The following is a 23,717-nucleotide window of genomic DNA, read 5'->3' as shown; positions in this document are numbered from 1 at the left end:
TTTGGAAGATCAATGTCTTCTGCATATGATTTTGGAAGATCTATGTCTTCTGCAAATGATTTTGAAAGTTCAATGTCTTCTGCGAATGATTTTGGAAGATCAATGTCTTCTGCAAATGATTTTGGAAGATCAATGTCTTCTGCAAATGATTTTGGAAGATCAATGTCTTCTGCAAACGATTTTGGAAGATCTATGTCTTCTGCAAATTATTTTGGAAGATCTATGTCTTTTACAAATGATTCTGGAATATCTATGTCTTCTGTATATGATTTTGGAAGATCTATGTCTTCTGCGAATGATTTTGGAAGATCAATGTCTTCTGCAAATGATTTTGGAAGATCAATGTCTTCTGCAAATGATTTTGGAAGATCAATGTCTTCTGCAAATGATTTTGGAAGATCTATGTCTTCTGCACATGATTTTGGAAGATCTATGTCTTTTACAAATGATTCTGGAAGATCTATGTCTTCTGTATATGATTTTGGAAGATCTATGTCTTCTGCGAATGATTTTGGAAGATCAATGTCTTCTGCAAATGATTTTGGAAGATCAATGTCTTCTGCAAATGATTTTGGAAGATCAATGTCTTCTGCAAATGATTTTGGAAGATCTATGTCTTCTGCACATGATTTTGGAAGATCTATGTCTTTTACAAATGATTCTGGAAGATCTATGTCTTTTATAAATGATTTTGGAAGATCTATACCTCTGTATCGCCTTGCTGAAGCTGTGAATCAATGTGATTTACGATGACTTTTAGTTTAGGCGAAATATTTATCTAATAATCATTCAAATTTCTTTTGAATTGATAGCTTTAAATACGAAACTTAACTGAACGATTGATATTTGTTAGTAATCCATGGTTTATCGTAAATGAAGAGATGAACCACGATATGTAGTTAATTGTAAATAGGTAATGATTAAATGATTATTAATGTATATCTAAATGTTGTTGATTTTAGGTCTTTTCTTTTTTAAAATTAGTTTCTTTTTAATAATTCTTGAACAATTAATAAAAACTGACGTCAAAATTTATTTATATATTTAGAAAACTAATTTTAAAACCGAAGAGACCGAAGATCAAGAACATTTAGATGCATAGATAAACATTTAATCATTACCTATTTACAATGAATTACATATCGTGGTTCATCTCTTCATTTACGATAAACCATGGATTACTAACAAATATCCATCATTCAGTTAAGTTTCATATTTAAAGCTATCAAATCAAATGTATTGAAAATGTAACTGCAAATTGATTAAGTTTTGTTAAAACGCTTCCATGCATAATTAAAAGCTTGTTGAGGAAGATAAATTTCATGTTTAATTTACTCTATATTGTTGTAATTAAATTTCAATTGATATTCTAGTGAACGTTATTCACTATTTCTATTATCAAATTCATGCTTCATCACATACGATGTCAACAAAGCTTCGTTGTATATATTGTGTATATAAAGCAATAAGTATTAACATTGTAATAACATCATATTAACCCATATTAAAATGGACTTTCGATCTATTTAGCAAACAATTCATAACTGTATATGAGCAGTATATTAATTAGATGAATAAAATAATATTTTTGATTGCTAATTGCTGTTTTTTGCATTTTTTTTCCAATTTATTCAAGGAACTGGCAGCCGAAAAATCTAATTTATTCTATTCCATATGAAAAAATGGAAATTGACTAATTATAACCAGAGATATGGCCCGATTTCTGAAAAATCATCGATCATTGAACCCAATATAACTTGCAAATATGTGTGCGAAGCGAGAAAATTATGATAGAGTCGTTTAGAAAAGATTGCACGAAACAAAAAAATTATTGAAACACCGACAGGATTCCTATTGGGGCACTGTCGCTTCAACAAACACCTGAAAACGCTAGACTTAGGAGATAATGCGGCGTGCAGATTTTGTTGCACTACACCCGGAAGCGCTTAAAATGGAAAACAAAGATCTCTGGAAATAAAAGCCATCCCACATTCTAGACTTTTTAAAAGGAGTGGGATTAACGGATAAGCTGTAAACACTGGGTAGTCCAGTATTGGAGCAAGAAAGGGGGATACAAAAGACCCTCACAATGTATACGATAACCCAAAATCAATACATACATACATACATATAAAACACCGCATGACTATGAAATATAGAAAACTGCTAGAAATCCGACAAACAACTGGAGAAGAAAATATTCTTAACAGAAATGGAATAGTACAGAAGAAAGTGTGAAATATGCTGTTCAAACAATAAAACAAAAACTGTGTGGTTGGAGCAGTGGTAGAATGAGAGAAGCTACTAATGTGTTGATGGAAAATGCGTCCGTGCCCATCTTCGTATAATAGTGAATGAACATCAAGAAGATTTGGAAAGATACTCATGATACGTATGGGTTACCGATATGGATGTACATGTGACCAGTCCAGCAAAAATCGTGTTTGAGAGGTACTCGATTCGATTCAGACCTTAGCGACGAATATTACGCCGATGAACTGGGTCGAAATTTGTGGTTCTATAGTACGTATCAGAATGATCAACGGTCGGTTATTCTAAGCAAAAGGGGAGGTTTTAGGAGCTCCAAAATGACTGGGACAGTATCATCATGATTACACGGATCATTCAGCTGGTATAACAGCTAGTGCTAATCCCAAAAAGAAAATAAAGATGTAAAGGAATGATGGACAGCTCCATCTATTGGATAACCATTAGGCTAGGCTATAGACGTTTTTGGAAGAGATTGGAGAAGTTTCTTCTCAAACAACCAACGAAGCTTTAGATCAACGTAAAAGTAAGTATTGGGAAGGAACTTACAGTAGAAGAAGTTTTGTGATATTGGAGATACCTGGTAAGGGATATAAACTAATCCGGTTTGATATAGTGATATATTTTCTAAAATTAGTTACGAAATTGTTGATAGTGTTGTAATTGCAAGTCTCAAGAGTTAATAGAGTACAATTTCATCGACTAATCTCACCCGAGAAACGTTACAGTAATTTTTATACGCACCATCATCCCCACACCTTCTTAGTATCAAAGTAAACTAGGTCAAGGAAAATATATAACGAAACGAAACGTGATTTCGGTGTTTTGCTTAAGAAATGGCACATATCTCAGTAAATAATAGATTCCTTGAAACTTCTATTCCGATGTAAGGTGACACAAACTTCAGAACCTTCAGCTAATGGTATCATAAAATATTTGGGGTGTCATAAAAACTGTTATGGCAGTCAGTTCCCAACTGAAATGCGTGATACAGATTTATTCTTTTTTTTTATGTAGGTAATCGAGAACAAATCGCTACTGGAAGCGACACAAACAACCAGCTTCATATAAAAGCTCTCCTATACAACGATTTATTCAGTAGTAGTAGAAAAAAGATTCCAGATTTACTTGTTTATTGGATATATCACCTGTGATGTATTCTTAACTAAAGATAATGAAATAAAAAATTGATTATTCACGAATAGCAAGTCAGTGGGTAAAAAAACTGAAGACAAAATTGTAGTTTTATTAGTAAAAAGCTGATGATATTAACTTCATATTGATATAAAATATTGTAAAGTTTTTGGCTCACACAAGTTAACTGATCCTCACAAAAGGTTATCTACCCGACTTATCACTATCAGTTAACAATAAACAAGAATTCTGTCTAAAAATGGACACACGTGGTAAAGTCGCTCGAGTCGCAACGAAAGCGGGCGAGTCGCTGAAGATAGGTCAGTCTGATATTACCAAATTTTACCGTCGTTACCAAGAGACTAATACATGCACATTCGAAAAAAAATGGCCAATTCATTGGTAGTATCGCTAAGAAATCGGGTCCTCACTGATGTTCAAGTCCAACAAAAACTCAGAGAAATGCGAGAAAAGTGGCTATGTGTGTCTGGATACCAGGAGCCAAAAAGGTCAGTCACTGGTTCCAAATCAACTCTAGTCCACCAAGAAGATGGTCTAAAATTTGCCAGAGAACATTTTAATTAGAATGACGAACATTATCTTTAGGAAACAGTGAATATTGATAGGTTAGTTCTAGTTATTTTGACAAATTGAGGCTGAGTAATACTCCCTTTTACAATTGTTCGAGATTCCTTTCCATTTGCTATTTGTTTTTATCAAAAATTTCACTCATTATAAAGCTAAGACTAATAGCTCTGAGATTCTAAAATCAAGAAAGAAATGGAAGATACAGTTTTTTTTGTAGAGACTTTCGTCCGCGAGCGTGCGACTTGAGTCGATTTTTTTGGTCGTAGAACTAAATTAGGATCTAAATGTGTGATCACATGACAAAAGTCGAGTGCTTCTAGTTCTTGTTGATTCAGATATTTCGATTATTTTTGTGATTCCAAATTAACAAATATTTATCGATGATTACAAATATAATTCTTAGAGCTTTTAATATGTTTATGTTTCTAAATCTTCTTGATTTTAGGTCTCTTCCGTTTCAAAATTAGTTTTTTTTAATAATCTTTGCAAATAAGTTAAAATTGACGTTTCGACTTTATAGAGGTATGTAACGACTAAGGAATAATTTTTCTAGTTTGATTTTATTCTTATTACGCAAATTGTCAGAATCAATATCATATTTTGATAAAGACTTAAGAAAAGTCGAAAAGTCAATTTTACGTTTCTTGCAAAAATTATTAAAAACACTAATTTTGAAACAGAAGAGACCTAAAATCAAGAAGAATCAAGAGCATAATTAATCGTTCATTAATTTTCTCGTTATAGTATACTTTATCTTGTCAAATCTTTTGATAGATTTTTTTTCCATTAGAGTAAACGATAACTGAGTTTATAACTTGCCTATTACTTAGAAGGGGTGAATAATTAATATTAAATTCGACGCCACAAGATTTTCAACGAAACGAAATTTACAAATAAAACTTTAAGAATGCTAAAAATATGGTGTGAAGCTTCAAATTGCGGTCTAGATTGGTGGATGTAGCTTTGACAGTACAGTGCTCAGTTTTTTTGTTACGATGGTAAGGACTAAAGAAGCAGATATCAAAATAAATATCATCACAAATTTTTGAGTTGTTTTGTATACGATGTAGGAAAGGGAGCGTTTGAGAACGCGAAAGAGTGAGACGTCGACTATTGCACCTTAATAATTCATTAACGAAATATGGAATTTTTTGAAGTACAGCATAATGGGCTGACGGAATTTTTTTTATTTCGTCGCCATAAAGAAACTTATATTAACCGTGCTAGTTGCAGTTCCATCTGATAAAGTTTATCAGGTATATTACAATAGCGAATCCGGCCTCATATCATCAATCGTAGAACAAAACAGTTGACAATACACTAGATTGACGTATTGATATGGAGCTTCTACTGTTTTCCTCCATCTATTGTCAAAATGTTTTTGTTTCGACGTCGTAATGCGTTGTAACAACTACTGTGATAGCCTGAATCAAACACTTTATTTGGAAGAATGACTGTATGTAGAAAGTGAAATTTTGGGAAATAAATTCAGCTTTTGAGTTATGTCATCATTTGCATTATAAGCATTCGTATGTCCATGCAGTAAATCAAGTTTCTCTATATATAAAATTATTAATATACGACTACTTCAATGAATACTAGATGATAATAATGTTGTCAGATGAATTTCAGATTCATAGAAATACGAACTCGATAAAATCAATCTATAATTTGTTTATTTGTCTAGAACTTTTGAACAAAGAACTTTATTTTATTGGTCTGATTGCTTCTAATTATCAAATATGTGCAAAATATTGGAATTTACTAAAATAGGAGAAGTTATTAATTTAAAAAAATAATCTCTGTAACTTGATCAAAACTTCTACCCTCCTGAAGTTATCGGATAACCACAGAAAATCTGCAACATCGACGATCCATGAGGTGGAGTTTGCAAAAGGGTTTTACCTGATTTCGATGGGTGGAATTTTTGAGGTGGGCAAGAAAGTTTTCCTGGAGATCTTCGTAGACCGTCGATAAAAGCAGAAACGGGGATCAGAAAGTTCTTTTTGTGTTTAGAGGAAAGGAGTCATCTAGTGGTAGGGATCAAGAGTATTTTTGGCAATGTACTTGTTAGATTAGATGGTATGAATAACGTATCAGGTTTGTAAATCATTTAAAAGGCTCGAAATTTCGCGGTACCTGAGACATTGGTCGGAAGCTTCCTGGACATCCACGAATATGGCGGTAGCACAGCATTTTTAGTTAGTTCCAGATAGCCTCTTTTATCTCTCCTTAATCAGACGGTTGATCAGCACCAATTGGTCAACATACGCATGCATAATTCTTCTTTCATTGATATGCTGACGGTCGCTTCCATTTATATAATCTTAATCTGAACATTTGGTAAAATGTCGCAGATATTGGCAGTTCCGAATGCTCGTCGTCAGTCAAAATGATACCTACCGTCAGGATGAAATCATCTGCTTGAAATTTAATGGTGGTAAATGATGTTTTAATTCGGCGAAGATAGAAGTGTTCTTCCACTATAATAACGCAACGGCTACGAGCTGCTTCACTATCCACCCTCTTTTCCAGATATGGCCTCGTGCGACTTCTATTGTTCGAGCGGGAATTTGAGTAGAATGACATAATAGCCTCCGCGATAACATACTTTGCAGATTGGACCAAACAGAAAGAGTATTTCTCAGAGGGATTAAAGAAGTGGAAAAGTCTGTATTTAGAAATAAATCACCGCTTTTTTCTTCTGTACGCTTGGCACTTATCGGATCACTCTGGTATTTACTTTATTCTTAAACATCAAAATATTAAAAAATTATTCTTATCAAGTACTTTTTTTAAATGTTGATGAATGATTTTAGTATAAAAAGAGGTAACATAATTTATCTTTTTCAGAGTGTTTCCTTTGGAGGTAGATTGAAAGATGATGACCAATAAAGTGGCCTTTAAGATCTCCAAATATCTCACCTTCAGATTTATTCCAAAGCGATTATTTGGAAGCAAAAATGGATGTAGACAGATCACAAAACGTATAAATACGTGATGCGCTTGAAGTATTATTAATTCATCCACTAAAAAATAAAACCGAATTTATTTTGATGAGAAAAAGAAGTTGAAAAAAATATAAATCTCATTGAGAAAATATTCACGTTGATAAATCATTTTTCGGGTAAAAGGAAAAATATGATTGAATTTCTAATTCTATTTTTCTCATTAACAGTCAGTGTGGTTTTGGTAGGAGTTTTTTTATCATTTAATCGAAAACTCGCCTTCCATTTTATGAAATGAAAGGGCTCTAAACATTCAACATAACAAGGTTAATGTTTCAGTACCTCTAATTTACCTACTGTCTTCAGTAATTGACATTTGAAATGGGTTATTCGGATTCAGAACTGTATAAGTTAACCTTATTTACTTATTCATACGATATTTCATTTTGGTGAGACTTTTGACATTTTGTAGAGACAAAAATTGATAGAACTTGAGGGTGAAATGTCTCAAGTTAAATATTCATAGCGAATGGTTATCAACTTATGAAACTGGGTTAAAGCAGATTAAGAATATTATACGTAGCGCAGTTTATTTATAAGAATAGACATAAAGGAAATAAAGGCACCCACGTTTTTTCAAAACGTAAATATATAGTTATTTTCCTAACAAGTCCGGAAAGTGATACTCTCCCGCACGCGACTGCAGTTCAGAAAGCGATCAAGTGCGGGAAACACTTTACGCATAAGTTAGGAACATTATTTTTTTTACGACCATATATACAAAAAAGTATACCAACCCATTTTTCTAAAATTATTTCATTCCAACAAACATAATAATATACAAAACTTTAACTAAAAACTACTAATTATTATAAATATTAATATTGAAAACACAATTTGTTGTATTCTGTAGACTAGTAATAGTTGCTGGTCCAGTGGAGTTATTTGGTTTCAACTGGAAGGTAGATGACGTCGATGAGGATGGATGGCATCGGTTGCAGGTCGCATAAAGATGACGATGACGGTGACGGCAACGGTTTTAAGTCATTTGGTAGGTAACAGCTCGGAATTAGTTTCATTTGCAGCCTTCAAAATGGCTTCGGGAAGTTCTTCGTCGGATGAATCCATTAATATTATTGTATCGGATTCGGTTTAATGTGGTTTAATTTAGAAGAAGATTGCACTTATTCGGTCACTTCCAAGACGTTTTGAACAGCTTTGACGTTTTAGTAGCAATTACATGGTTATATAAAAAAAATCTGTATTATTTTAAATTTTCAAAAAATTAAAAATGCTACTAAAAGCTAGAAAAGGTTTAAATTTTATTTGATGGACTATTTCGTAAATATTTATTTACCTGTAGTAACAATAGTTATAATCTCAGAAGTGAAAAACTATCTAATAAGGTCAAAATTTGTATAATTTTACTTTCCCGCACTAGTGCGGGAAAGTGACACTTTCAAAACTAAAATGCGTGCGGGAAAGTGGGTTAAAACGCACGGTCGTAGAAAAAATAATTATTACACACTATCAATAATAGTTTCAAACTTTCAATTATTCTGGTCAAAACATCTTTTAAGCACATTTTCTCCAAACTATGAGCTTTCACAATACGTCATAAATTCATTTCAAATGAAGAAAAAATTGAGTCAAAATTACACTTAATACAGATAACAATATAAAGCAAATACATTTTCTGAATATACAAACTGGTAGATTCATTGATCTAAATTGAGCACATAAAATTTCTTTCATTTTAATAAATCACATAAAACTGCCGTAGGCTCCTATTTTATAACTTGTGGAATATTAAATTATTGAGAAAGTTTTAGTAAAGAAAATTTAGTAGTATAACTGATAATTCGTTTTAAGCCGGTAGATCTATTTTAATGAATTTCTATTCAAGGAAACCTAATGCTCATCTATGTTTTCTAAACTGATGAATATTCATAACTCCATTCCATTACACTATATTAATAACCGAGAAACTCCCTAAGACAGAGTTTTTAGTCCTACCGAGATATGTTTTTCAATGAATGAGACGCTGAAAGAGAGACGCTTCACTAATACTCGTCTTGTTGATTTTGCCGCTTACTGAAATACAACTTTGATTACAACATTTCACAAACAAATTGTGTAAGATCGAAATTGGTGAATTCCTTGGTATTTTAATGATAAATTGTATTAGAAAATCGACAATATGTTGTAATATCCCGAGCTTTCACTTTTTGAAATAATCAGTTTTTGTACACCCCTGTTCACTAAAAAAGAAAATCCTTACGTTTTTCCTGGGTTCATCAGAGTTACTACGTAATGACACTGTCATTGTCAGCGACAGTGTCATTATTTCACCTCAGTTGAAGTAGAAGTTTACTTAATCCCTCATCAGTTAACTTAAATTCAGTGAACTGTGTACATCTGTCCAATTAAATCATCACAATTCTTAGTTAGCATATTAAAGGACGCCAAGTTGTCACGAAAAGCTAACTCTATATAATTATTTAAGACTATTGGAAAACTATGTCCACTAGTCTTTTTCGAAGCCCAGGCGACGACCAATATGGCCCACGCTAGATCACCCATCCATAAACCAATCCTGTTCCACTTATTTGGGTTTCTCAGTTGAAGTTATTCTTTTAAGTTCCAGACACTTTTACCAGCGATGTCTAATAAGTACTCTTTTTATAATAAGAACCGTCAAGCTCCTCAAAGTAGCCATTAACCACCATATTTCACCACTGAGCCAGGTATGGTAACAGAAAATAATCCGAGTGGATTAAATTTGTCCAATAGGGTGCATGATATAGCAAGCGTTTATTTAATTTGAATAATTTCGTGACATTTTATTATGGATTTATTCAAATTTATTCAAATCAAATTGTTCACAGCAAAGAAACTAAGAATGCTTCGATTATTTTCACCTTCTTGATATCAATCTCAATAATTTGCGCGTCTAGACTGTATTGATTAATGCTTATTATACCATTTTCATACCAAGTTCTTATTAGACTCTTAGTAGACGCACTGGACATTCTTTGTTCGATGTCAACTATCCATGAACCAAAGATTCAAGGCTAACGTTGACAGGATCGTATGACCTGAAGTAGTAATTCTTGCTAAGGACGAGAGGGATGGCAAAGAATAACTACCCGCTACGATAAATTCATTCAAATTTACATTAATTTAAACATTGGATAGAAGATAGTTAGAGGACGATTTCGAATACATTCCGAGGTTTTATTGAATTTCTCGAATGTAGTGGGAGGTCGATAACAAATTAATTTCCTCAAAAACTGTTATAATAAACAAATCATAAGAGACTATAATACGTGAACAAAGGAATATTCAAAATGTTTGAAGAGAAACGATCTTGAACATAATTTTTCTGCAGAAGCTTCATGGATATAATCCAATCGTTTTCACTACTTCCTTCTCATAATTTTTCCCATTGTCTTGCTTCATATTGAAAGCCAAGTCTTCACAGCATGCCGAAACTGTTTCAATACGCATTTCTGTGTTTTCACCGTTAAAGTACATTCCAAACTTCAAGCTATTTCGAAAAAATTCATTACGATTCAAAGAAGTTTTCTTATCTTAGAAGGGTATTGAAAAATTTTTAAAAAGTGGAGAGTAAATGCGGGTCTATGGAGTGGAGGTAGAAAGTCTAAGGCGGGAGTTAAGTATTAAATCTTCGAATTTGGATTTTTAAAAACAAAATTACAAATATAATTTTATCAAATAACGTTAGAAAAAGGAATTTTAATTAGAAAAATTACAGTTTTTATAACGCAAAACCGCTTAGGATAGAAACTTAGAACGAATTCGGTTGAGAAACACTTAAACATCCGATTTATCGCCATGTGACTATTATTCATTTGGTCCATTTAAAGAGGAACTTGGCGGACTACGATTCGAAAGCATTTCAGAGATAGAATCTTACGTGCCCGAATGGTAAAGTGTTAAGCCAAGAGATTTTTACGTAAAAGACATCCGAAATCTTACGAAGAGCTAGCACAAGTATGGTAGACTGTAACTGAGACTATCTAGAAAAACTGTAAAGAATTTCAGCTCAGTAACTTAATAATAAAATTTTTTGTAGCAACATTTCGATTTATATTCAAACCACCCTTGTATTTAAGGCTTGGCTCTTCTGTATTCCAGTTACATAGATAAATGAATTAGGAATATTTTTTTTATAATTTAGTTTATACAATACAATATTTTATCCAACATTCGTATATAAAAAAATGAAAAGTATTTCTTGTCAAGACAACCTAGAGCTCGGTTTATCGTATAACTCTTAATATGTATTTCCACTACTGAGAAGAAAGATCATTCTAATTTATGTGAAACGTCTAGTAATTTTTTACAAATTGTACACAATCTTTCCCTTTCCATAACATAATCCCATAGGTAGAGTAGTTTCACAATTTGCCCATTATTCTTCAGCTTTTCCTTTTTTCTGATGATCTCTTTAATGCAGCCACATCATTTACTCCGGTGGAATGATAAATTTAGCGTCGCTAACCTCAAACAACCCATAACCCGAATTTTCTCTTTAGAAGTCCTTACAACGAGCTCTAGCTTGACGAGCTAGGCCAGTTAGTTCTCATTCTACATGTATATCGCACTTGACAATGTGCATAAATCTTCTCACTAATGAATACGTGACTGTCGTCTCCACGTTTTGAGCTTTTTAAATTTTGTAATATCTTTTAAAGCACATTAGATTCATCAACTGCAAAATTCAATATTTAAATTGATTATTAATAATGAGGAAACTGATATCTTTTAGATTCAGAAAAAACAAATTCTATGAAAGAAATTCTACAATCTCGGCAACTAACTAACCTTACCTAACCTACAAAATTCAACTTCAATTATAACGACCTAACCTATAAAATTTAATGTCATTCATTCATAATCGAACCAATAAATACTCTACTGAATTCATAACGACTTAACCCATAAAAATTTGACGCCTTTCATAATCTAACCAATGAAAATTAACAACGATTTCTATAGCAACCAGAATCAATAAACTTATTTCTATCAAGCGTCAATTTGAATATTGAAGTTGATAAATCTAATGGTTTTTAAAAGATATTACACACCGCAATTTTTAATTAATCAATGAGAGTAATTTTTATCATTATCATACTCCAATACTTATTTTTATATTGTTATTTGACCATAATTTCAGTACTCGATGATGAATACATAAGGCATGGAAATATATTAGAGCTAGTACACTTAATTTAGTATTATTCAAATAACTAGAATAATCATGAACTAACAGAAATCTCTTAAATACATTTTTGGAGATTAGTAATCATTTCTAAATCTATTAATTAATGAATATGTGAACATTATTTTAAGAGAAAAGCTAGAAGGCGCATTTTGGTTAAAGAAACGCAGTGTATACATTTTTCCTTACATTGAAATAAACTTGAGAAACTGCCAGAACAAAATGTCCCTTGTCACGTACTTTAACTTCGCATGTTGGAAATTTATTTTTAAAAGCTTTTTTAGGTAAAAAAATGTCAGAAGTGAGCTTACCCAACAAACTCGTAATTAGACAGGGATGAACATGGATTAAAGAGGCATTAGTCTGAACTGAATTTTTAAGCTTTAGAATTTTTTTATTAGAAAATTAGTTCCATAAATGTCGCATACAGATTGTATACTGTAACTCAAGAAATTTGGAACGTTATTTTTCTTTTCATTTATCTAAACTATGGTGAAGTAATTAAAAAAGTAATTATGGATTAAAAAAAAATATATTCATTTGCAATTTTCATATTTGAAAAACGTTTTTTGATAGGTAATAATACTCCGAGAATTTCAAATGAAAAGGACTGCGTTTAAAAGGGCTATTTATTTTCTTTGTATATTTTCCGAAAAATTTGTTCTTTTCTGTGAAAAAATGGAGCTTTAGAGCTTTTGTCTCATAACTATCACATTACGCTTAATCAATATGATTTTTAAGATAAAAGACTGTAATAATCATAGAAACGTTAGAATTTTAGGCCACACTTGTATGGTGTATAGTAAATTTCCTATAAATTCAGTTCGGGGCCCTAGTAGTATAGAGGCCAAAAGTTAAAATATTAAATACATAACACGGAAACTTATATGATACTGTTGAAAACAGGAATCAACAACGAATTATTTGTTGTTGAAGGGACATTTCTCTGTTTTTGCTTGGCAAGCCTCGTTGGATCAATGACAATAAATATTGCCAACGTTGGATCATCCATCCATAAACCAATTCTTGTTCTTTTTTTGGCTGGGCTAGGTTCCTCAGCTAAAGCTATTCCTCGTTAATATTTCTGTTGAGACAGTCAAATTTGTTATAATCATTAATAATCACAGCCAAAGCTGAGTGGCCTATTCTTCAGTTAACGCTGTCAGATAAAAGAAAAGCTCGAATCTAAATCAACCAGTCTTGGAGCGATGTTAGTTAACCACAGAAATAGCCAGATGTGATAGCTCAGTCATGGCGCAAACATGAAACAATATGGATGTGCTAAAGTTAGGTTTCCAAGGGCGAATTCGGGCATAACAACTTAGACGAACTTTGAGAGCTTCGGTATGATGACGCTTGCTGATTATTAGTTGGAATCGTTCTGTTCACAAACGATGTTGTTAATATATATTTTAAAATTTATGGTAACATAAAAACTTACATGTTACTGTTGAAAACAGGAATCAACAACGAATACTGTGTTGTTAAAGGGGGTTTTTACCTGACAAGCCTCGCTTGAATCAATGACAAAAAATATGGGCAACGCTGGATCACTTACGTTTAAACCAATCCTTGTTCTTTTTTTGGCTTGAGCTGGGTTCCTCAGTTTTGGGTTTTTTGGTTGAAATAGTCAAAATTTGGTACAATCAAGAATAATTATGCATCTCTCCTCCTTTGCCTTTTTTATAATAAAGTGCTTTCATCGAAATGTCTCACTCAAATCGTTCAATCTACGTTCCTGACTTGAATAAATTAGATTGCTCACCCTTCTGAAATCCAAATGGAATTATTTCCAGAAGTAAACATTCATTATATCTTAATTGTACACAGATAACCTCAAAAATTTACCGTGACTCAATTTCACAAGAGCTAAGGATGTCTGGGATGAAATTGAATTCTAACGAGATCCCCGAAGCAGATAAATTGAAAGAAATTGAAATTTTATCATTAAACGAATATTAAATTATTACAATATTCTGCTATAACATTAAAAAAGCGATGCTATATAGTAAGAAGTCGCGAGTAATCATTTTTAATATTTCTACGAAGTAAAAAGCTATAGCACGAAAATTACATGATAATAAACAAAAGTACAAAGATATACAGTGCTTTTCAGATAAAAGTATCCACCATTAATAACTTTTGTAATACTGGTATTTAGAAAAAATCCAAAAACACGTCAATTTATGTTGGAAGGGGCAAGCATTATGGCTTATTTAAACTTACTGGAAAAGCCACCCCCTCACCCCTAGCAGCATCCCCTTTATTTTTTTAAATTACTTTTCTTATTTTTTATGTAAAATTTGGATACTCCTCTTTAAGCTGATTTCAAAAATGTATAATACTTGTAGGTTAAAGTGGTTAGTTTATGAGATAAACAATTTTTCTTTTAAGAGCACAAATTTTACTTATTATTTACTTTCACCTTATTTGTCTGTACTAAAATGGGTTGTACAACAGTTCAAACTCTTTAATATTTTTAACTGTGCTATTTATTCTACTTAAAAAATCCAAACAACAAAAAACTCTACTTTTTATTAAAGTTTGACATTGTCAACTAGAATTTGTAGTCACTATTGATAGTGTAATTTGATACATTATTTATTTTGTTTCTCTGAAATGGTTTACTCTTTGCAAGAAAGAATTGAAATTGTAGGTTTATACTACCAAAATAATAATTGTGCAAGAGCTGCTGCTAGAATATTTAACGAATTACATGACGGAAGACATGCAACTCATAAGTATGTAATTCAACTGATGGAGAAATTTACCACAACAGGGTCTGTTTGCAATAAAGTGCATAAGCGAGAGGGACTCAAAGCAATCCAAGTGGAAATTTTAGGGCAAGTCAGCTTAGAGGCTGAACAACCCCAATCGTTGTCAACAATAAGTAGAGCGACGGTGTTTCATCTTCTACAGTTTTCCGAGTTCTACATAAATTCAAGTACCACCCATACAAAGTTAAGTTGGTGCACGAGTTGAATGAAGATGATTTTGATCGTCGTCTAGAGTTTTGCGAATCAATGACGCAAATTATCAATAACAATCCACAATTGTTAAAGAATATTTGCTTTTCTGATGAATGCTCATGGTCATTAAATGGCTTAGTAAGTAGGCATAATTGTAGATATTGGGCTGAAAGTGATCCACATATTATGCGTGAATTCCATACACAACATCCCCAAAAGTTAAACGTTTGGTGTGGTATCCTAGGTGACCACATTGTCGGACCTTTCTTCATCAACGGAAATTTAAATGGTGAATCATATCTTGAGTTACTCAGGGAAGGGGTTGACCCACGTATTACAACAATAATAGAAAATGATGATAACCTTTCCGAAGATTTACTGGTATTTCATCAAGACGGAGCTCCCCCACACTATGCTATGCCTGTCCGACAATTTTTAAACGAAACATTCCCCGCTCGTTGGATAGGTAGAAGGGGGCAGATGATGGAGTGGCCACCTAGGTCACCGGATTTAACACCCCTAGACTTCTTTTTATGGGGGTATTTAAAAACAAAAGTTTATGCTACCCAACCAGAATCTCTGGATGATTTACGAGAGAGGATAGAAAATGAATGTCGACAATTAAATCCAGCCGTATTAAGCAATGTCAGAGAGGCATTTCAAAATAGATTATACCATTGTATGGAAGTGAATGGTACTCATTTTGAACACTTATTGTAACTTCATAATAAATAGCACAGTTAAAAAGATTAAAGAGTTTAAACTGTTGTACAACCCATTTTAGTACAGGCAAATAAGGTGAAAGTAAATAATAAGTAAAATTTGTGCTCTTAAAAGAAAAATTGTTTATCTCATAAACTAACCACTTTAACCTACAAGTATTATACATTTTTGAAATCAGCTCAAAGAGGAGTATCCAAATTTTACATAAAAAATATGAAAAGTAATTTAAAAAAATAAAGGGGATGCTGCTAGGGGTTGAGGGGGTGGCTTTTCCAGTAAGTTTAAATAAGCCATAATGCTTGCCCCTTCCAAAATAAATTGACGTGTTTTTGGATTTTTTCTAAATACCAGTATTACAAAAGTTATTAAAGGTGGATACTTTTATCTGAAAAGCACTGTACATACTATACTGAAGAAACATGTCTTGATTCAATTGAAAGTTTTTGTGCGAAAAATGTTGAAAAATTTTAGTAACTGCGATGAAGACTGAATAGAAGAGGAACATGAAGAAAGCCACAGATATTTCATGGACAACAGTTGAAAATGCAGATTTTTAATACATTCTTATTTTCTCATCATTATCCTGATTTATTGCAGATATACAATTTATATCTCATTTAATAAAATTGTTCACCTTTTTAATTTGATTGTGTTTTCACTTCGAATGTACGCTTGAACGTTTGGACGCTTCGAACGTGGTTCACCGGCTGCAGTCCACTCAGATAATGATCCTTTAGATACCGGATTGAAGTGATTGATTCATGTTTCATCCGTTGCCACATATCGATTCAAAATATCTGATTTATTATGTGTAAACATGGCCAAACACTGCTCTGAATCATCAACACGTTGTTGTTTTTGATCGACTATGAGTAAACGCGGCACCCACTTTGAAAAACGCTTTCTCATGGTCAAATTATAATGCATAATTGTAAACACACTGTCTTCTGATATCTTTAAGGCATCAGCTATTTCACACATTTTCAATATTTGATTTGATATAAACAATTTGTGACTTTTTTTAGATTTTCTGGAGTAACCACCTCAATTCGACGTTCACCATCATCGGTATCAGTACCACCACGCTTAAATTCAGGTTATTTTCGATGGAGCAGACTCCGGAAAACACTTTTGAAGCCATTTTACAGTATTTTGTTCATCAAGAAGCAATGATAAATTAATTTGAATCCATTCTTCTGAAAATAACTGAAGTCGCTTTATTTGATTATTAACTACAATTAATACTGATAGAATGATACGATTGTGGGATTTTCATTAACGAAAATATGAAATATGCTCGTACTTTAGTATTGAAATTGGTCATTCGACGTTTCTGTTTGATTTCTGTTCATTATTGCAAATTTTAATATACGTTCAGATATTCCATCGCACTGATAATGCCCAATATTCAATCGATATATTCAGTATCAATACCAATTGGTTTACCAACGCAGTTGCATTTTGAATTCATGAAATAATGCGAGTTGAGTAATTATTGCATACGCCGAAGCGTAATAAAAAATTGTTTTAAAATAATTTTTCTCTATATGAAAGATAGTGCTAACGTCAATGCTTACTTAATAATATTTTTCTACTTATAAGAATATCCCAATTCACAATAAGTTTAAATTCTATAGACTTTTGATCAGGGTCTCAAAATTGTTTCGATGAGAAGGCCCTAGAGGAAAAAATTGCAGGGTTTTAAGTCTCCGTGTCTCCGTGCCAGCTACTTAAATCTTTATTATTTCCTAATAACTTTAGCCCGTCAAGTAGGGGACTCCCGCATGGATACCTCCCCATACATGACTTGAGGATTCTGGTCGTTTCAGTACATGCAGCTCTGCCGATTGACCGTACAGTTAAGCTTTAAGGTCGCTTCATCCGACCACTAAATGTAAACCTGTAACTGCAAATCATCCTGACTGCATCCGAGGTACTACTACTCGCAAAATTCCAATTTGCGATCCACATCATCCGCATGGAGTCCGTGCCTTTCAGCATTCTTCAAATAACGGTTCGGCTCCTGAACAAACGCCAGCGCAACTGTGTCCATATTTTCGTTAATTGTTGCCGCGACGCGTCGGCAACAGAGCCCGTATTTAAGAACTTCCGGTACGTTTTACACATTTGGGGAGAAAATGTTGTTGAAATCCGGTGAACACAGTCTCGTAATCTGCGTTCGTATACAGATATTACGAAACAACAAAAAACTCTTGTAGCGCGCACTTGTATCGGTTACTCATTCTGAAAACGCATCTACTCGACGAGCACGTGTTATCATGACACGTATACAACTGTTTGAAGCACGACCATGCTTTTTTTAAATTTTTTTCGACAGCATTGCCGGATTTATGCCGTTTATATCATCTAGTAGCATGTGTTATTGTTGTCGATCCTCATAATAATCTGAAATAATTTTTAAACAATTTTTCGCCTTTGCGGTGGCTACAACATCGTCGCTTTCAAAATTGTCAGATACTTTAGCGGAATGAAGATTGATTGAAACTTATGAATCACTAAACTCACTCAGTATCATTGAGAAACTTTTTATAAAAAAAAACCATGTTTGTTGTCGATGTTCTAGAATTTCTAATACATCTTTTACCACGAAAATGTTCTCCAAGTGTTAGAAGCAACTTGAATTTAAAAGATTTAATATTATCTGAATGCTTTCCAACTGAATCAATAAGAAAACAAGTCTTTAAAAGTTTCTATTCAATGACCAATTAATTTGGAACTGGTTCATCAATTGTTCTATCAAACTATTTCGTTCTTTTGCAGAAGTAATGTGGAATTTTAAGAACATTTGCGCAATAATACTTGAAATTAAGGCGAAAGCTCCAGGAATACTGATAATTTTGTAATTCCTCAGAATTTATCCAATTTAAAAGTTTCCCAATAAGCAAGGCATGTTCTGAATTGAAATATGTTTATAACTAGATCAAACTCGTGCGGTTAAGCAAAAGCAATAAAGAGCTGTTTGTATTCGACACGGTATTTTCACTCCAGTACATTGGAAGCCGTAACGTGGATATCTTTAAACATCTTTAAACATTAATATATTGTCGTAATTAACTTAGCAGATACCTGTTTCTATTTTAATTTTAGAAAACATCAACAGGTGTCCACAATGGAGTTTATTTCAAGGTTGTGCAGTGTTGGAACCATATATGTTGGTATTATGATGGTATTTACATTGTTGTCAGATCTCTCCTTTTTCCAGAAATATTATGATGATCTAAATCCAACAATAAGCAAATATGGTCAAGACATAGATTAGGTAGAATCGTATACATATACCAGAACAACAATAAACGCGAAATGGGACCAGGCATCAAAAATACGATCACGAATAGAAAAAGCTCGAGCTGCGTTCAACAACATGAAAAATCTGTTTTATTCTGTAGTGTAGAAGTTTGGACCAAAACCGAGCCTACTTTAAAAATACTGGAATCTTTCGACCAGTGGATGTTTTTTTTTGCAACAACTTTATTTATCAATTAAACAGTTTACAAAAATATTAACAATTATTTGAATCTCAAATCAGTGCTTTAAATCTCTGGCCTCAAGACTTGTATAAGTAAACAGTCTTTAATGAGCTATTCTCTGTCTCCACATTTGTTTTAACCTCTGGCGTCTGTTTATCTTGAACTGCTTCCTTCTCATTGTCATTAATAGAATTTTTTTCTTTATTTAGACTATCAGTTGCTGTTGGTGGAACAAAACTCTCTCTACTGCTGGGAACAATGGAATCAATAGGTTGGTTGCGCCATCTACAACTTCATACGGTTGTTTAACTTTATCTGGATCAACTTTCTCTTCCATTTAAGCAATCTTATTAGGCTTAACAATAACTTTATATTCTCTAGATTTTTGGGAATATAACCTCTATTATCATTAATTTCGACACCCAAAGATCAAGTCCAGACCCAGTTTTTTTACTGAATATTTGCACAATTTCATTAGCATTAAACGAAAGTATAGAATGATCTGGACTGCTATATCTCAAGAGGAAAGTTATGCAGAGATTAGGGAAAGACAAGGAAGTCGTCTTTACAGTAAAGAAAATGGAAACTTGAATATCTTGGCCACATAAATAGACACGGCAGATATCTTCTTTTGCAGCTGATTGTCCAGAGGACCAGGGACAAGACGACATCGTTGAACAGCCTACGCCTATGGTTTGGAGGTATTGACCTGTTTAGAAACGCAGTCAACAATATAATAATAGCTTTTTTAATAGTTTATTATGACGATTTGAATTTTTTCGTTTAACGCTATCAGTAAACTTTTTGATGAATCATTTTTATTAAATCAGTAATGATAATTTTGAGGATAATGAACTTTTAAGAGAAAAATAAGACGAATGAAAAATATGTGTACGAAATAATATTTATGGACTGACAACATTTTCCTATTTGAATATCCCTTTCTTGTATTTTCTGTTATAGCCGCTTTATCCAATTTTATTTTTATTTGAAAATAGTCAAATTAGAAGTTCTTTTCATTAATTGATTGAAATGAACGTGTATATTTCCACCCTTGCAAACAAAACGCTTAAAAAGGAGTTTTGTTATTTGACAAAAAAACATTGGATAGAAATTCTAGGAATTTATTTCAAAGTGACACATTTTGTACACTTGGCGAAAAAAAAAAATTTATTACGTTTCCAGTTAATGCAAATTTCATTCGCTGCGCTCTTCACAATTAAATTTGGACATAGCGTAGGGGAGTTTGGAAGCACATCGTGTACAGCAGCAGAAATTCTGCAGACGTTAACTGGAACTTGAAATATCAGTATAATAAATAGGTAATTAAGTTAATGTGTAGGGTTGAATAGAAACGATTCGTAGTACAAGCCACCTGCTTTTCTGTATAATGAAAGCGATAAATTTTCTCACTGTGTTTCTGCCTTGAGATAAAATATTTCATAAATCACAATAAAAAATGAAGGTATTTTCAAATGTGCTGAAAAGAAAATTAGTAACAGAGAACAACAAAATAATTTTAGTCTAAGGTTACTAACAAAAATTATTGAGAAGAATTAACTAAAGTATGATTTTTATCAAGAATACCTTAGCAAATCTGCGTAATTTAATTTGTATTATAACCTAGGAATTTTAACTAAAAAAATGTTAAAAAAAATCTTTTATTCGCAAATATGAGGGTTGCTACATAAGTTTTGAAATAGACAAATAAAAACATAGGGCAGACATCCCAGTATTTAGAAAATAGAATAAGAGGTCATCAATACGATAAAAAATATAGAAATGCATTAACGAATCATGAAATATTGAAAAAATATATAATTTCAATTATAAAGATTCAAAAATTCTTGAAATTGAATCTAATGAAGAAACGGTTCACATTCATAAAAACAAAAAAGCTATAAATGATAAAAAAGACCTAAATAAGTCGAAACGTCAATTTCTATCTTTCTTTCAAAAATTATTGATAATTTTCAAACAAAAGTGAACTAAAATTGAGAAAATTTTAAAACATAAACGTATCAAAAGGTCTAAGAAATAAGAAATTGAATAAATTAAAACAAATATTCATAATTAAATTATCGTTTTTTTGTTTTTAGAACTATTTTCTATTGAGATCAATACTCTTTTGCATGTGTTCGAACAAATTGTCCATTCCGATTTTGGTACCTCCAAAACATGTGATTTGAACACACCAAGCGATTCTTCAAGTGTATAAAAACTGCGAGAATAATAAAAAATCATTGGGTGCCAAACAAGAACTATACGGCGCGCATTACTCATCAATTCGATGTTTTGTAATGATTATTTTCTGCGTTGGTTTTCTTAATTCCTTCGAAAACTTCTAGCAGAAAATATTGGTATACCATTCAAAATTGACCGTTCTAAGTTGTTCTAATGGAACGGTTGAGATATGTCTAGTAATTCCGAAAAAACAGGCAAAAAATTACTTGGAAGTGCTTCGTGCGCAAACAACTTTTGCTGAATTTTGATTATTTTGATTGTTGTCGCTTGTTTTTTGAAGTCCTGCGAGTGGAGCTAGTGCTCAAGTATATCTCAATCTGGCGATATGAGACATAACAATTTGGCAGAATCAGTTTACGTACAGCATAAATGTTTAGTTGCACATAAGCCGATTTTGGACGACCTTCACGAAATTTGTCCTGTACCGAAATCATCACATCACATCATCAAAAATCGAAGCGAGTTGATCGGTACATTGATGTTGGTTTAATCCACGTCGAAAGTCATAGAAAATCATTACACGAAAATAGCACATGTCTGACAACACGTTCTGAATACTATCACCATTAAAAATGTCAAACTCCATGGTAGAATTGACATATTCACATCAGTGTTGCCAGATCTGAAAACAGTAGCAATCTTTGTTTTACCGGGTTTGTTCAGAATTTCACGATCTTTCAGAAAATCACGAAATTAGAAAAATCGTACAAAAGATTTTTTTTCTAGAGCTGTTAAAATTCAATTTACAGACAATTTCCTTAGATAAATACTTTTGACAATCACTTTTGACCAGTTATCTTCAGTAGGTGTTTTTATATCAGACAGTCTGCATAACAGAAATGCGATGGATGACTGCGGGGGCGTTCCTGACTCGGAAAGTGAGTTTGTTGACCGAGGGGGCACATTTTTCTCTATGGTCTTGTTCAGTTGGAGTCGTGCTACCATTAATATCATGAAAGTACTGTGCAACGATATTTATGACTAGTGATATCAACATTTTTCTAAAAAAACAACAAAAAACATTGTCTTGGAGCTATGCTGATGCTGTTGTATGTTCACTGACCAGTGAGGGGGCATAAGCGGAAAAAAAGAGAGAGACAGAAGTCAAGAACGGTAAACTTGCAAGGGAAAACGCCCGAAGAGAAGAAGATTTTAGTATATTAAATGAATATTAAAAAAAATATTAGCCAATTTATAGCTCTTTCTATCTCTATATTCAAAATAATTTGATAACTAATGAGAAGATATTGAAGAAAAACTATAATAATTGTTTTATACATTATTTTTGATCTTCTTCTATTAAAGCTTCTTCCCTTTTACATAATTTTTTCTAATCGCTCCTCGTTCTCTACTTTTCATATCACATTATCTGAAAAAGGCCATTAAAAAAATATTTCTAATATAGACTTTGGTTTTTATATTCTACCCACTTTTCTTAAAGATATCTTCATGCACACTGAACTAAATTTGACTTCTTCTTCTTTCCTTGATCCTGTTGCGATTAAATTTATGTTGTTTCGTATTAAAAAGTTTCTACTTAATTCATTAGATAAATGTGAAAATTCATCGACTAATAATATTTAATTATAATATGATTAAATGAAGAAAACAGTACTTCGTTTTGGAATATCTGGACGTCAACGTTTTGTTTAGGTTAATGAAATTATCAATTTAAACTTCTCGAAACGTTTGAAAGTAATTCTGTTTTATTTAATTAGTTCCAAGTTATTAACGTAGGATTAGATTTGCATTATTACGAAGTATTCCAAAATTTAAATCTACTTTGATGGTGAATTAATTATTTGATAAATCCTCTATTCAATAAAACGTTCTAATTAATATTTCACAATTTATTTATGAAATTCGGATAGAATTGTCAAAACCATAGAACTTCTACTTCATACAATAGAAACTTATCATTTCCATATATCATATAAGTTTTCAATATTCCAAATCCAAATAAATGCGGTACAAATATTTCTTTTCATTTTCTCCTTGTACTTTTTCTGATGCCGAAGGACGATTTTGGTTCCTCTTGTACCCAATGTTCTATTCTTTTTCGTCTTCTACTAATTTCAATTAGGATTTTCCCCTCATTATCTCCCAT

The 23,717-nt window shown here is 32.3% G+C and overlaps 2 protein-coding genes across 3 annotated transcripts in view; both read right to left on the bottom strand.

Annotated features, from left to right (window-relative positions):
- The window catches only part of LOC130452875 (uncharacterized), a 175,881-nt gene that overhangs the window by 99,726 nt on the left and 52,438 nt on the right, over window positions 1–23,717 (bottom strand). The window lies entirely within an intron of this gene.
- LOC130440601 (germ cell nuclear acidic protein-like) lies at window positions 207–23,717 on the bottom strand. Its single transcript, XM_056773863.1, has 2 exons — window positions 23,612–23,717; window positions 207–727 (listed from the first exon to the last, which is right to left on the bottom strand). Exons 1-2 carry the CDS (start codon window positions 23,715–23,717, stop codon window positions 207–209), a joined length of 627 nt encoding a protein of 208 aa, XP_056629841.1.

This window comes from Diorhabda sublineata, chromosome 2 (assembly GCF_026230105.1).
Source record: "Diorhabda sublineata isolate icDioSubl1.1 chromosome 2, icDioSubl1.1, whole genome shotgun sequence".
Taxonomy (NCBI): domain Eukaryota; kingdom Metazoa; phylum Arthropoda; class Insecta; order Coleoptera; family Chrysomelidae; genus Diorhabda; species Diorhabda sublineata.
Note: the sequence above shows the minus strand (reverse complement) of the source record. Positions and strands in the feature narration are given on the sequence as shown.